Below are 14,218 nucleotides of genomic sequence, written 5' to 3' on the forward strand. Positions count from 1 at the left end.
GTGTTTTTTATGAATATACCATATGATTACCACTGTAATAATAGAGTGTATGAACACTAATCATAATATGCATAGGATTAACAGATTAATGTAAAAGTTTTTTTTATGTAAAAGTTAGTAATATACGAGAACTAGTTATTTTAAAGGTTGAAAGAGTATATTATACATAATTTTATTAAGAGTATTTATATGTTTAGGTGCATATGTTTGAATTAGTGAATAAAATAAAATGGATTATGGAATTATCAATTACATACTTATTTGAATAAAAAATTAGAGAAAACAAATGTTTTAGAAGTTAGTAAAGATAAGTGTCGCAATCGAATCCCAACCTAAATAAAGAAAAACTAGACCGTTGTATATAACTAGGAAGGAGTAAATTATACGTTTTTTGTTGGGTTTTTTTTTATATAACGGTAAAGTGAGATTCGAATACAAAAAGATATTCTCAAGGTTAAATACTGCAACCAATTCCATTGGTCCAAATTATACGTTGTTTTGATCGGAGTTGTGCTAAAAAACACTCGACGGGTAGATATCGATTTAAATTTAAATTTTTGAAAAAGAAGATCCTACTTCTTCAAGGTTTGAATATGAGATGAGTAAACTACTCAGTGCCCCACCTAATGTTTATCCCTCATTTGAAAATTTTTGCATATTTAAGTATTGTCATTGAGAATATTTATGTTTAGAGACTTTTGTTTTTTTAAAATTAGAAAAAATGTAACACTTGATTCTATAGTCAATATATAAAATAACAACTTTTGATTGTAAAAAGATGAGACGGTGTATATACTGATCATAGTAAAGTTATAAAGTGAAGTTTTTTATAACATATCTCCAGAGTAGTATTCACAAGAAACCAAGAAATTGAGTGAAATCCAAGGATCTAATCTCAATCATTAAATCAACAACAATCAATGGATGAGATTTAAGCTTACACATGAAAAGATTATCTTCGGCGACATCGCTAGTATCTTCGGCGATTGATGTGCAAAATCGAGTTTTAAATTTATAAAACTAGAACTACCTAAAAACTCACTACTATGCACTCACGGGCAGTGGACCCGATCGTTTGTAATATAGTTAAGAGATAAGTCCGAGTTCGTTCTCATATATTGGAAATGACTAGTTGCTTATGAAATGGTTTGGAAAACGGGTATTGCTTTGAAAATTCTCTTGACAACTAAAGTAAAATTTGATTTGCAAGTCAAATTGCATAAAATTAAAAAGAACTTCAGACAATATAATTAAAAGCCATCAACCTTGACTTCCCTCGACTTCAAATGTGATTGCATTTAATTAAGAACAAATTCTCTAGAGTTTAAAAATAATCGTGACAAGATTAAGGTGCTCACGTGGTACCACCAACCGTGAACAAAATACCAAATCACCTAATTGCTAGTTAAATTACCCAAGCCGGTACCACCAGAACAAAGACAACTCTTCCAACAATTAGTTTTATTGACTATCGAATTATCAATTGCACCTATGTGACAATAACGTGGTACCGCCAACCGCTATCAATCACGTTGACAAAATTAATCTTTTCTTAAAATGATATTTACTATCATACCATGAACTAGTGATAATTACTCATAGACAAGTAACTGTTTTAAAATCACATACACATTCAACTGGTACCACCAACGAAGAATTATATGCAACCAATATCAAAATTAATTAATAAAAAGAATTAAAATCATCAAGATCACGAACAATGATAATTAAATAAACTCTTTTGAATTAAAAATATTGCAATCACATTATCCGTCTCGTTTCATCAAGGTGGATGATTAAACGTTTAGCCACTCATGATCAATCCCCAATAATAATTTAAATACAAGAGAAACATGATGTACCAATCGTTTGATGAAAAATAAATTGCAAGACAGTAAGTAGATGCGATCTAGATGGGTGCTCGTGAATCTTCAACGAATCCGCCTAAGAAATTATCTTGATTGGAGATTGAAGAACCCTTGTAGAACAGCTCCTAGAAAGATTTTTGATAAGTTGGGAATTAGGGTTATGTTTCTTATTTATACTTCTCAAAAAATGATGCAAAATTCGTCCAAAACCTTTTAGATCCCGTGCACTCACTGCGGTGCAGTGAGATGTGCATCCCCTCACTGCGGCGCAGTGAGGTAGCTTTGACTTTGACTTCAAGGTGACTGCGGCGCAGTGGGCTTACGAACCCTCCACTGCGGCGCAGTCTGATTCCATGTCTTGGTTTCTTGTTTCCTTGACTGCGACGCAGTCTCTTCATCGCCATCCCCACTGCGGCGCAGTGGGGTTAGTTCTATAACATTCTGTGGGATTTGGCTGCGGCGCAGTGGGCATAGCCTCCATCCACTGCGGCGCAGTCATAGCTTGTGCAAGAAAAACTTCTTTCGATCTCGAATACAAGCCGAGCTTCGCCGTCTTTTCCACTTAAATCAACTCTCAATCATTCAAATCAACTTCTAGGCCAATAACCCTTCGTAATTGCACCAAATGAACGCGTAACCTGTTTAGAGCCTGTAAACACTAACAAACACCATAAACGCGCCAAATGCATACGAAAACGACTTAAAATACATAGGAAATAGGCCAATAATGATGTGGGCGATGGGTATAAATTGGTCACATCAGCGATCATCTCCGACGGGACGCATATGGGAATCTTATGGATTTGATAGGCGATGATCCAAGAGATGGTGGCGGTTTGATACGGTACGGGCTCCGCCCTTGCTGCCAGCACCTTGGCTAGTGGTCGAAAAAGAAGGAGGAGGTGGTGGTGACGGCGGCTGTCTCGCCGGAGAAGGAGGTAGTAGCATGCGGCTGTCTCACCGGTGTAGAGAAGGAGGCGGTGGCTGGAGAAGAAGGCAAGGAGAAGGGAGAAGAGGATTAATCTCATCCATTGATGAGGATAAATCAAGGATTCATATGAACAATCCTCCATATTTACATATCTAAAGATGTGGTTTTGCTTTGATAAAATTATTTTTGAGATATCTCTTTTTACATATAGTTCTTGAGCATTAGCACAATGGTTAAAATATCACCCTCTTATATATGAGGTCTTGAGTTCAAGCCTTGGGGGGATATAAGGAAGTCCCTTTATGAGGGTTTGGCTTAGGTATACCCATGTTCAAGTCTGAGGGGGCAGAGTTTACCCCTATTGATCGTCGTGCCTTCGGGCGGAGTAGGGGGTTTTCCTCATCGGGTATTTAATATAGACATTTCTACTTCGAGGGAGCTTTCTAGCACAGACCCGATTAAGACAACATATGCTAGACCTTCCGTTGTCAAATCACGATACGAAGTTTCCAATAAATTTCACCTTAAAAAAAAGGAAAAAAAAAAAAGAAAAAGATATCTCTTTTTACATGTTCCATAAGAACATGGATATAAATGGATGAATGCTTTTAACTACGTTCCGTCTACATGGATATCCGTTTCATAAAATATCCTAGTTATTTCATTGACATCGCCCAACAATATCAATACGCGCGAGTGATAAATTCCTAATCACGTCGACTACGAATTGGTCGATTCTTATCTATCTTCATTTCGTCTTTTTCACGAGACACCATTCGGCCACACACATATACTTACATTCACATTCAAACAAATACAAACATTAGTATTAGTATATATTTTAATAAAAAACTTTCATTCTCATCATATATTTCTTTCCAAGCCACGTACCAATTTTATAACTAACTATAAAGACATTTTCTCTTGTTCATTTCAACAAATCAAAATCAAGCGTTGTAATCAGTGGCGTAAGCGCTGCCATCACTCCATTGTTTTTATCTTATAACATTGACTTTTAAATATCAATCAGTTCTTACATTCTATGTTTCGCAAAAGAGATTTCACGTGCCCTGATTATCATTTGATCACACTCAGCTCAGCTCCTTCTTTGCAAGTATAATTCGATCTTTTTCTATTTATTTATATATCATTTATCTTTTTGGTGATCTTATTATTTAGAATTATGTTGTCTGTTTCATTCATGGTATATATACAAGATTTTACATGAGAAACCGTTATCGTATATATTTTATGTATATAACTTTTTATCTGTTACAGATTAATTGACGTCGAGGGTTAACGATGTTAGCTGGTAGTCAGCAAGGTCTGATGTTGGTACGACTAGTTTTCGCGTTATTGGCAATATGTGCTCAAAATTCTGAAGCTCGTGTGACAGTTGATCAAAACGGGGTGAAATCAATGGTGTATTTATCACCTAAGATAACCCAACACCCAGGATCCGTGTCCAACAAATACTACTACGACGTCGAGTTCCCAAAAGGTCATATCGGTCTAAAAAGTTTCAATGCTGAAGTTGTTGATGAAGCAGGGAACCCTGTTTCACTTCAAGAAACTTATCTCCACCACTGGGTTGCAGTAAGATATTACCAACGAATAGGTATCAAAGATCCGAATTATAATAATGGTGGTAAACTCGGGTTTCACCAATCGGATGTGATCATTGCTGGGAACTCTGGAGTATGCAATAATGGTCTGACTCAGTTTTTTGGATTGGGGTCTGAAACACGAAAAACGTCCACATATGTTCCTGATCCTTATGGAATTGAAGTTGGGAACCCACTTGAAGTTCCTGCTGGTTATGAAGAGAAATGGCTGGTTAATATCCATGCAATTGACACTCGTGGTACTGTAGATGCCAAAGGATGTACCGAATGCAGGTCGTATGATTTTTAGTTAGTTTAAAGCGTTTTGTTAGTGATTATCGTGCTTAATAAAGATAACTTTAGTTTGGTCTGATTTCTCTTGGTTTTCACTCATGGAAAGGTAACATTACGTCTTTCAAACGCTTTGATATATATTAGCTAGGTAATTAAGTTATAACTTTGTTAATTGGGTAACAACTTTTCTGGGTGTCACTTAAAACCAAAATATATCTAACACGGCCAAACTATTTGATGTGTTGTTTCTCACCTGTTTGTACTTTGGAATGTAAGAAAAATGACCCCACCCAAAACAAGTTTTTGTTTCATAATTAACTCGACTTAGATGGAAATTAGGAATCTATATGATGATTAACAGAGATCATGTTACTTTTTAAGCAATAAGCCCATTTAGGAATGTATTAAAGCAAAACTTACACTAAGTTGGACTGGACAGGAGGTAGTATATATATATATATATGTGGTGTTTATATATGTTAATGCTTTTGAAATGCAGATGTCACTTATATAATGTAACGGAGGATGAATATGGTCGTCCACTGAAGCCAGATTATGAGGGTGGGTTATACTGTTGCTATGATGGAACACAATGTGAAGTGAAAAACGGACTCGAAAGCATTAAACGAAACCTTTACCTGAAGTACACTGTTAAGTGGGTTGATTGGAGTGACTCCATTGTACCTGTTAAAATCTTCATATTTGACGTCACTGATACATGGCAGAACACTGGAATCCATGATTGCCTTGTAAGTTAATTTGACACTTTTTACAGTTTGACATAAACTGATAGACCTATGGAAGTTCAACTTAATTATGTTAAAACTTTTGAAACTTTTATCTGCCTTGTTAATTTTCCTTAAGCTTATTGACAATCTTGATATGTAATGAAACTGTCTTTGTACAGATTGAGTATAATATTGAACAATCTACCACTGGAGTGACTAATAATGATTTCACTAGCACTAGAAGGTCAAATGCCGGTTTTCCAAGTTCTGGTGATGTCGTTTATGGTGTTGCTCACCTCCACAGTGGCGGAATAGGTTCTGCATTGTATGGAGAGGTAAATATATGATTTTCTAAGAGTTGGGGTTATGTTTGTATAGATATATAGGCTCCTGTCTCAAACATCAAATCCATTCCTCACTTTATTTAGGATGGACGGGTTATTTGCTCTTCTCAATCTATTTATGGGCAAGGAAATGGGGTTGGAGATGAAGCCGGTTACATTGTAGGAATGTCGACTTGTTATCCTAAGCCAGGTTCTGTGAAGATATCCAAAGGTGAAGTTCTAACTCTGGAGGCTAATTACAGCAGCGAAAAGAGCCATATAGGTGTCATGGGCCTCTTCTACATTCTTGTTGCAGAGCCTTCTTTGAAAATGAATGATCCAATTCAAGTAAGATTTCAACCCTTTATTCATTTTGTTGTTTTGCAAATAAATTGATTTGCTTTTGTCAGTCATTTGATCATTGCAATGACGAAAAGTTTAGTCTAATCTTTTGTTATCTGTGCGTAATACCTTTTACATATCTTATGCTGATTATGAGCAAATAAGTAATTTCTGTTCTAACATGAAAAAGAAATATTGTAATTATCATAGAACCGAGACTAGAGAAGTTTGGCTTTCACAAATATTACATTTAAACGAAAGAGGTTCAATTTGAGTTTAATTCGAGGTCATACTCACAGCTTTCTCAAAAGTTTTAAATCAACATCTGGACTTAAGGACTTTAGAAGTATAACACCAACATTCTTAGTATATACGAGTAGTATCTTTATAGCATCATAAAAAGCATTTAGAATTCTTAGAGGGTGCTTAGCATCCTTGAAGCTAAAGGATTGTTCGATTATATAACTAGCCGACGAATCAAAACTGGCTCTTTGTATGCACCATTTAATTTATCTTTATCTATGTCGTAACTGCCATGGATTTGGTTTGCAGACTCAACAACAGTCGGTGGTTCCAATCTTCTTTTGGGGAATAGCTTTGTTTGGATTGGCAATTTCTGCTGCTATTGTAGTTTCTTATCGGAGAAACAAACAAACTGAGGAGGGCTACCAGTCTATTGCAAGTTAATCAACCTTCTTCTCTGATTTGAAATGATGGGGATGCATGCTATACTATGTTGGCCTTGTTGGTTTGTAGAAACTAAATCATTTAATTATGATCGTAAGTATGTATGTTAAAAGTTATAAGGAATAAGGATATATCACTAATATGAAATAAAGTTTGGTTCGCAGTTTATCACTGTAATCGTGTAGATTAGATCAAGAATGATGATTTTGTTGTATAGGTTGAATCAAACTTCTATATATATTCCGTAATAATAGTATGTACATTATTTTACTTGGAGTTGGAGCTACATATTCTTTTTAATTAGTTATTCATCGGAATCGGAGTAAACTAGCAGGGTATTACCTAGTTGTATAAGCATGTTGGTATGAGAAAGAAGGCGATTATCATGTTCGTAGCCGGTTGGTACATATGGAAAGGTAAATAAAAAAAAGGTTTGACAATGTTAACATTTGTGTCGAAAAGGTTTTCAAGATATAAGGTCAATTGATTTTTACAGTACAATAGTAGATGTAAGTTTAGTTGGAAGAATTGGATTGTGTGTAATACATACCCCGTGTAAGTTCAGTAATTTTGTGGCAACTACAAAAATTACTTTTTTATAAGCAAATTATTTTTCGTGCATTTTTAATTTTTTATCTTTAAAAAGCCAAAAATATATTTATTTTTTAATACATTTTCAATTCATACATTGCATCTAATCAAAATATCTCTAAAATACCTTTCAACTCTATTTATCCAAACTATCGTTGTCCATTATTTCACTAATCTAACATAAACCTTTTAACTCTTAAAATAACTATATTACCACTTTTACATCGATTACTTTTACATCTTTGCCATTATTTCACTAATCGCCGTCGTTATCGACACCACCCGTCGCCATCAATACCGTCATGCGGGTTCCTGGCCAGTAAAAAACAACTTAAAAAGAAAATGGTAAAGAGAGAAGAAACATGGAAGAATAACAATATAAATGTTGCTCAAATGCCTGTCAACCGCTAATTGACATTAACTATTTTAATTGAAAAGCATACATATATTATACGATTCTAAAATTAATAATCAATTAGTATTTTTCATAATAAAAAAAGTTTCCCTTTTAATTGACCCCTCACTGTTTCACACCCAACTCATCACACACCTGCACATTCACAGCACACACACGCACAAAAAGTTTGTGCGTGTGTGTTTTCTTTCCTTCAACTGTTTTCTTTTCTACATTATGCCACCCTCTATTTTCTCGGGTCTTTCCAATTAGTTGACCCGAAAATCTCTTCTTTTTTTTTTCTTCCAAATTTAATCCTTTTCAAAGATTCTTCCTTCAAATCCATATATATATATATATATATTTATATCTATAATATCAATATATGTATATGTCAGTGTTGATTAATTAAATAATAATGGCGTCATCGGCGATCAAACATTCCGTCGACCACCACCACCACCGGCGGCCGGAATGTTGTAATCCGGTGAACAAAAAAGGACCAGTAACAATAGAGCACGTGTTATTAGCGTCACGAGAAACGAAAGAAGAACGTGAGTCACGGTTAAGAGGTTTATTCAATTTCTTCGATACATCAAAGACAGGGTATATAGATTCGGCACAGATTGAAATAGGATTAGCGGCGTTACATATACCGGCGTATGCGAAAGAGTTGGTCAGGGTTTGTGATGCAAATAAAGATGGAAGAGTTGATTATGAAGAGTTCAGGAAATACATGGATCTCAAAGAGCTTGAATTATATAGGATTTTTCAAGATATTGATGTTAAACACAACGGTTGTATCTTGCCTGAAGAACTCTTTGATGCTCTTCTTAAAGCTGGTACTCCATTTCATATTTTATATTTATATATACACACATTTATATGTGTCTATATGTATTTGTGTGCTTGCTGTATCTAGTTTACTATTTTATGTATATGAGTAGATAGTGATATAGGTGAAATGGGGCTAATGTGTTTTGGCTAAGTTGCATTATGGATTTGTATGTGTTTGTTTGGGAATAATTATTGGAAGTGATTATCTGATTGCCGTGTTTGTGTACAGTGAACCTGATTATGATAATTTAGGGATCAAAATGTGAAATGATCGGTTTAGGTGTAGCTGCAACAAAGACTGATTAGGATAGTGTGACTGATAAACTAGGTTTCAAAGTGTGAAATATAGCTTAATGTGTTTGCAAAAAATGCAAATAGTTAGAACAGGTTTGGCAGAGCATCTGATAAAAAAAAAGTGAAGTGATTTGTATGTGTTTGCGTGGATAGAACATGTGATTTTGAAGCTTCCTGCAAATATGTCCTTTCTAATTATTTGATTATTGCAAGTTTTAAGAATATAAGCACATCCAAACACCTGCAGCATGTTTGTAATAGCTGATTATCTACATCTGGCTGGTCTATTTCATATAATGTGTTGTAAAAAAGCAATGTTAAATGTTGGTTAATCTACTTATAATTTATGAATGTTCGGATGCTTTAAAGGGTTCTAGTTCATTGAGTTGTCTTCATCTTATTAGCCATGGCAGTTTTTCGTTTGTAGGGATAGAAATTGATGATGATGAACTAGCTAGCTTTGTGGAACGTGTTGATAAAGATAATAATGGAATCATAACTTATGAAGAGTGGAGAGATTTTCTTCTTCTATATCCTCACGAAGCAACTCTTGAAAACATCTACCAATACTGGGAAAGGGTTTATCTTGTAGATATCGGAGAACAAGCAGTAATCCCGGCGGGCATTAATAAACACGTTCACGCGAGCAAGTATTTGATAGCCGGTGGGGTTGCTGGGGCTGCTTCCCGGACAGCAACTGCACCTCTTGATCGCCTCAAAGTGATGCTTCAAGTTCAGACCTCTAATGCTTCAATTGCGTCTGCAATTAAGACCGTGTGGAAAGAAGGCAGGGTTTTGTCATTTTTTAGGGGTAATGGATTAAATGTCGTTAAGGTTGCCCCTGAAAGTGCTATAAAGTTTTACACTTATGAATTGCTGAAAAATTTTATTGGAGGGGAAGGGAAGGATGATATTGGAACTTCTGGGCGGCTTATTGCTGGTGGTCTGGCAGGTGCGGTTGCACAAACTGCTATATATCCAATGGATCTGGTGAAGACTCGTTTGCAGACTTTTGTTTCAGGTCATGGGAGGGTTCCTAGTTTGGGAAAGCTTTCGAAGGACATATGGGTTCAAGAGGGACCCCGTGCTTTCTATAGAGGGATTGTACCTTCCCTTTTTGGAATTATTCCTTATGCCGGAATTGATTTAGCTGCTTATGAGACTTTGAAGGATATGTCAAGATCATACATTCTCGAGGACAGTGGTATTATCTTATAGCCTCCTTTAATTTTGGTGATAGTGCTCGATGTAACTCTTTTAATAATTGTCATGCAGAACCTGGTCCTTTGGTGCAATTGGGATGTGGGACGATTTCGGGAGCACTTGGAGCCACCTTTGTATACCCCCTACAAGTTGTCAGGACCAGGTTACATCGGTTTCACCTTCCTCTTGCCATTAGAAGTTAATACCAGTAGCTCACAAACTGTCTAAAGTTTGGGGCATTAAATTTAAAACCAATTCCCATGATGCTCACAAGTACGAGTCAGAGGTGGGAAATGGGTCATGTTCGGTAATGGGTTGGAACATGTTCAGATCAAAATTGTTTGGTCAGAATGGGCCATTTTTTTTAAAATCAGGTCAAATCGTTCTGTGTTTAGTTGCTTTTTTTTTTATCTTTCAAGTTTATAAAAACAAATGTGTTCTGCAATTTCGAAAGCTTATTATATATTGCTAAAAACAATAGTTGTATCTAAAGTATTAAAGTACTCACAGTGGCAATATGTGTGTGGTGTGTGTGCTGGGAGGAGGTTCAAAATTATTTAATGCTCAAAAAAAGTTACACTATTATTGTTAAGGGTCAGTGTCTGTATCAATTATATTCAGTACTATGATCATCGGACAAAATTATTAGTGGCCTAGTGGGTCAACACAGTTTTCCATATAATAGCCTGATAAGAAACGCCAGATTATGACCCAGTTTTCAATTTGGGCGAAAATTACCCCTTTTGCTATTAGTGCCACGTTGTCAGTAGTTGTCACTCATATGTTTGGAGGATCGTCAGCTCACTTCCGTTATGAAGTTCGTAGGTTTGTGATTCTGTGATGTTATAAATTTAAGATGGCTAGAAAGAAAATTTTGGGTAAAACGTATTTTTGGGTGAACTAACATTTGACATGTTGCTAACCCGTCAAGTTTGGCATCTCTACTCACAATTGCCAATATTTATCACCCTTTGTTTGAAGGATCATTAAGGTTTTTGATATTGTGGTTTTTAGGATGCAAGCACAAACCCCTGGTGGATCGACAGCTTACAAAGGGATGTCTGATGTGTTCATGAAAACTTATCAGAAAGAAGGTGCAAGAGGTTTCTACAAAGGACTTCTTCCAAATCTTCTCAAAGTAGTACCAGCAGCTAGCATTACATATTTGGTTTACGAAGCCATGAAAAACACTTTAGATCTTGAATGATTGTGCATAAAATTATGGTAATGCTGCTGATGACATGCTGACGATGACGACATATAAGAATAAAAAATAAGATACGGGTTGATGAAGTAATGACTACTGTTTGAGTTACATAATAGGTATTAATTTCCCGTTTGGAGAACAAGCGGGGTTTTGTAGCGAGAGGTTGCCTCCTGGTATACTTTATTCATGATTGTCTATTTTATGGGGACTAGATAATTGACCCATGTATACTTACACTAGGTCATGCGCAAGTTGAATGCAACTTGCTAATTTTTTCTGATATCAATACATGTTGAATTGTGAAATATTTGCATTCTTGTAATTGATATTCGTTGAGCTTAATGATATCAATGGGATGATCTGCAATTGTTAGGAAAATAGGCCCTCCGATATTCGTTCATTCATTTGTTCGTTAAACAATATTGATTTAAGATTTTGGTGCTGGATTGTGCCGTATTTGGATGTTCTGCAAAACGAGTTTGTTGCTCATGTTATTGTCAAGCTTCTTTGACAGGGTTACCAAAGGCTGCCATGGTGGATACACAGCCTCAAGCATGTGTGGCTGGCTTAACACCAGATGAGCTAGTGGATTTCTAACAGTCATATGAATCATAGAAATCAGTAGCTTGTCTGGAAATTTTATTCATGATACTGGTATGTTTTACTGTAACAATTACTTTAAAAATTGAAAACATTATTGAAATTATATATATATATATATATATATATATATTTAATTTTCTCTTGCACTATATCAGATTAATAATCCCTTTTAGTGCATCCACGATCCACCTAAGCATCTTCATACTAACATACCATATAACTTGAAGGGAACTTTTTCACATGGCCCGTCACAAACCCGGAAAGAGGACCAGGAGGTGTATGGTTTATAGAAAAGCATCAATTTCTTTTAAAAAAAATATTATGCACATGGTAAACACAAATTTTGTAAATGATTAATATTTTGATAGTCTAACCAGTCTGCTTGTGGTGTCAAGGTATCTTAACAATCAAGGAGCTTGTTGGTCATGTCTTAATCTGAACAAATTTATGGTGTGTTAGTTTTAAACAATAAACTGATTTTTTTAAATGATTATAATCCTTAAATACCAAGAGAGGCTGTAACTGACGGTTAGGAACGAGTGTGACCCAGCTGGATGTCATTCAGCTTCATCACATTGTCTATTACTGTACCTTATAGTTTCTTCCGTCTACACCATGTTTGTACATAGTCTTAAAACCATTTGGGTATTTCAATTTGTATACGAACACCATTGTTCTATATTGTAGTGTACCACTCTACCCCTTGCTATTCGGCCCGTGTTCCATGTAGTTCTTGCCTATTATTTTTTTATTCTTTTTGCTTAATCATCAAGACAGGCTTCACCACCTTTTGTTTCCATCAATTTCTGGCTGACTAAATGTCATAGTCAGGTGAGTTTGAGATACATTCTGACTTTTTTACAATTGAAAAGGCCCAACCATTAAACATCTCCAAAGTGCAAGAGCAACATGACACAGCTCAAATCACTTGTAATGTGGACAAACATGTCTTGCATTTGGAAGATCGTGGCTTTAGGATTACTATATATGCACATAATCAAACACACAAAGGAGGTTTTTGCAAGTTCGATAAAATTTTAAAACAACTGCTGGTTAATGATGCTGAGGGAGGAAGACAACTATGATTTCACATGGATTGATTTTAATACATCACCAACCACAGAAAACCAAATTAGAAGTACAACATGCCAAATTACAAGGAGATCATCGATGATCTAAACACACTTAAAACAAACGTAAAACAGAAATACAAACATAAAACAATTTCAAGAAAACTGCTGGAAGAAAGGCATCACCTTCCCTTTGCCTGAATGACTTGCCTCTTAATATTATCCTCCCTTTTTCCCTAATCCATTTGATCATGAAAAGATCAAATAAGAAAAGGTATTGCTTTGTTATTATGCACTTAAGGAACGAGTCCTTGTCATCATCGTCACTGCCATCTTCTTCTTCTTCTTCTTCTTCTTCTTTCGCCACATCCTTGATTCGCCTATATTTGATGGGGTTCTGTTATGTCTGCATTTAGAGATGACCATATATATATATATATATTTATATATAAGCACGAGGGTTGTAGTTAGTCATTTAGTGAATAGGAGAAAGAGACCGTACGTGCCGATAATGGAATTTTCCTAATGGTCCCCCATTGTCTTTATTCTCAAATTTGGCCTTATAATCATGCACCACTAAAGATTTATATATATAAATCTTATTCTTGCAAACGTGATTACCACTGGTAGTAAAGTTGTCATACCCTTATCTTTTACTCGTACTTCTTTTTGGGTCTCTAAAAAGCTAAATACTTTGTAGCTAGAGAGATCTAGAGAATGTGTTATAGAGTAAATCTAGCTTAAAGCTACCGACAGTAAAGAAATCATTTGAGATGAAGATGTGATGAAAGTGTTTGTCTTAAAAGAAGATTAACAAAGGGGAAAGGCAATTAAGTTAAAGTGGTTAGCAACAAAATGGAGGAGAATAATGAAAAGGTGATATAGACGTGTAAGTTGTTTGGACCACCCAACTCATCATAATCAAGAATCACAATTGAAGAATCTTGATGTTTGTCTTAACCAACTAATTAGTGGGGTGACATCTTTCTTTTTGACCTAAATTATCTATAAACATTAGTTTCTAATGTAAAAACGGAATATGTTAGACATGCACTTTGGCTTTCTTTAATTCTTTTGTTCTTTGTTTCGATTTCATTGTTTCATGAAGTTATCTCATTATCATCAACAATAAAAGAAATTTTAGCTTAACTGTCAGTTCAGCAATCAAGATTATTATATAATATTAGATGAGTTATTAAGTGGTGTATAAATTATTAATAACAAGAAACTTATTATCAACAA

General features: G+C 35.2%; 2 protein-coding genes across 3 annotated transcripts; both read left to right on the top strand.

Moving 5' to 3' along the window:
* The first annotated feature begins 3,819 nt into the window (after nucleotides 1-3,819).
* On the top strand, nucleotides 3,820-7,047 carry LOC122589235. Its single transcript, XM_043761494.1, has 6 exons — nucleotides 3,820-3,913; nucleotides 4,078-4,697; nucleotides 5,197-5,446; nucleotides 5,605-5,760; nucleotides 5,854-6,096; nucleotides 6,643-7,047. Exons 2-6 carry the CDS (start codon nucleotides 4,102-4,104, stop codon nucleotides 6,775-6,777), a joined length of 1,380 nt encoding a protein of 459 aa, XP_043617429.1. The 5' UTR covers nucleotides 3,820-3,913; nucleotides 4,078-4,101; the 3' UTR covers nucleotides 6,778-7,047.
* A 949-nt stretch (nucleotides 7,048-7,996) lies between these two features.
* LOC122589507 (calcium-dependent mitochondrial ATP-magnesium/phosphate carrier protein 2-like) lies at nucleotides 7,997-11,681 on the top strand. Of its 2 annotated transcripts, none has more exons than XM_043761807.1 (4): nucleotides 7,997-8,604; nucleotides 9,321-10,094; nucleotides 10,169-10,259; nucleotides 11,111-11,681. In XM_043761807.1, exons 1-4 carry the CDS (start codon nucleotides 8,181-8,183, stop codon nucleotides 11,301-11,303), a joined length of 1,482 nt encoding a protein of 493 aa, XP_043617742.1. In that variant the 5' UTR covers nucleotides 7,997-8,180; the 3' UTR covers nucleotides 11,304-11,681. The 2 variants fall into 2 exon arrangements, with proteins under 2 accessions (XP_043617742.1, XP_043617741.1); XM_043761806.1 differs by having other exon boundaries at nucleotides 8,000-8,604; nucleotides 9,321-10,097.
* The last annotated feature ends 2,537 nt before the right edge of the window (nucleotides 11,682-14,218 follow it).

Source organism: Erigeron canadensis, chromosome 2 (genome assembly GCF_010389155.1).
Source record: "Erigeron canadensis isolate Cc75 chromosome 2, C_canadensis_v1, whole genome shotgun sequence".
In the NCBI taxonomy this organism is placed as follows: Eukaryota; Viridiplantae; Streptophyta; class Magnoliopsida; order Asterales; family Asteraceae; genus Erigeron; species Erigeron canadensis.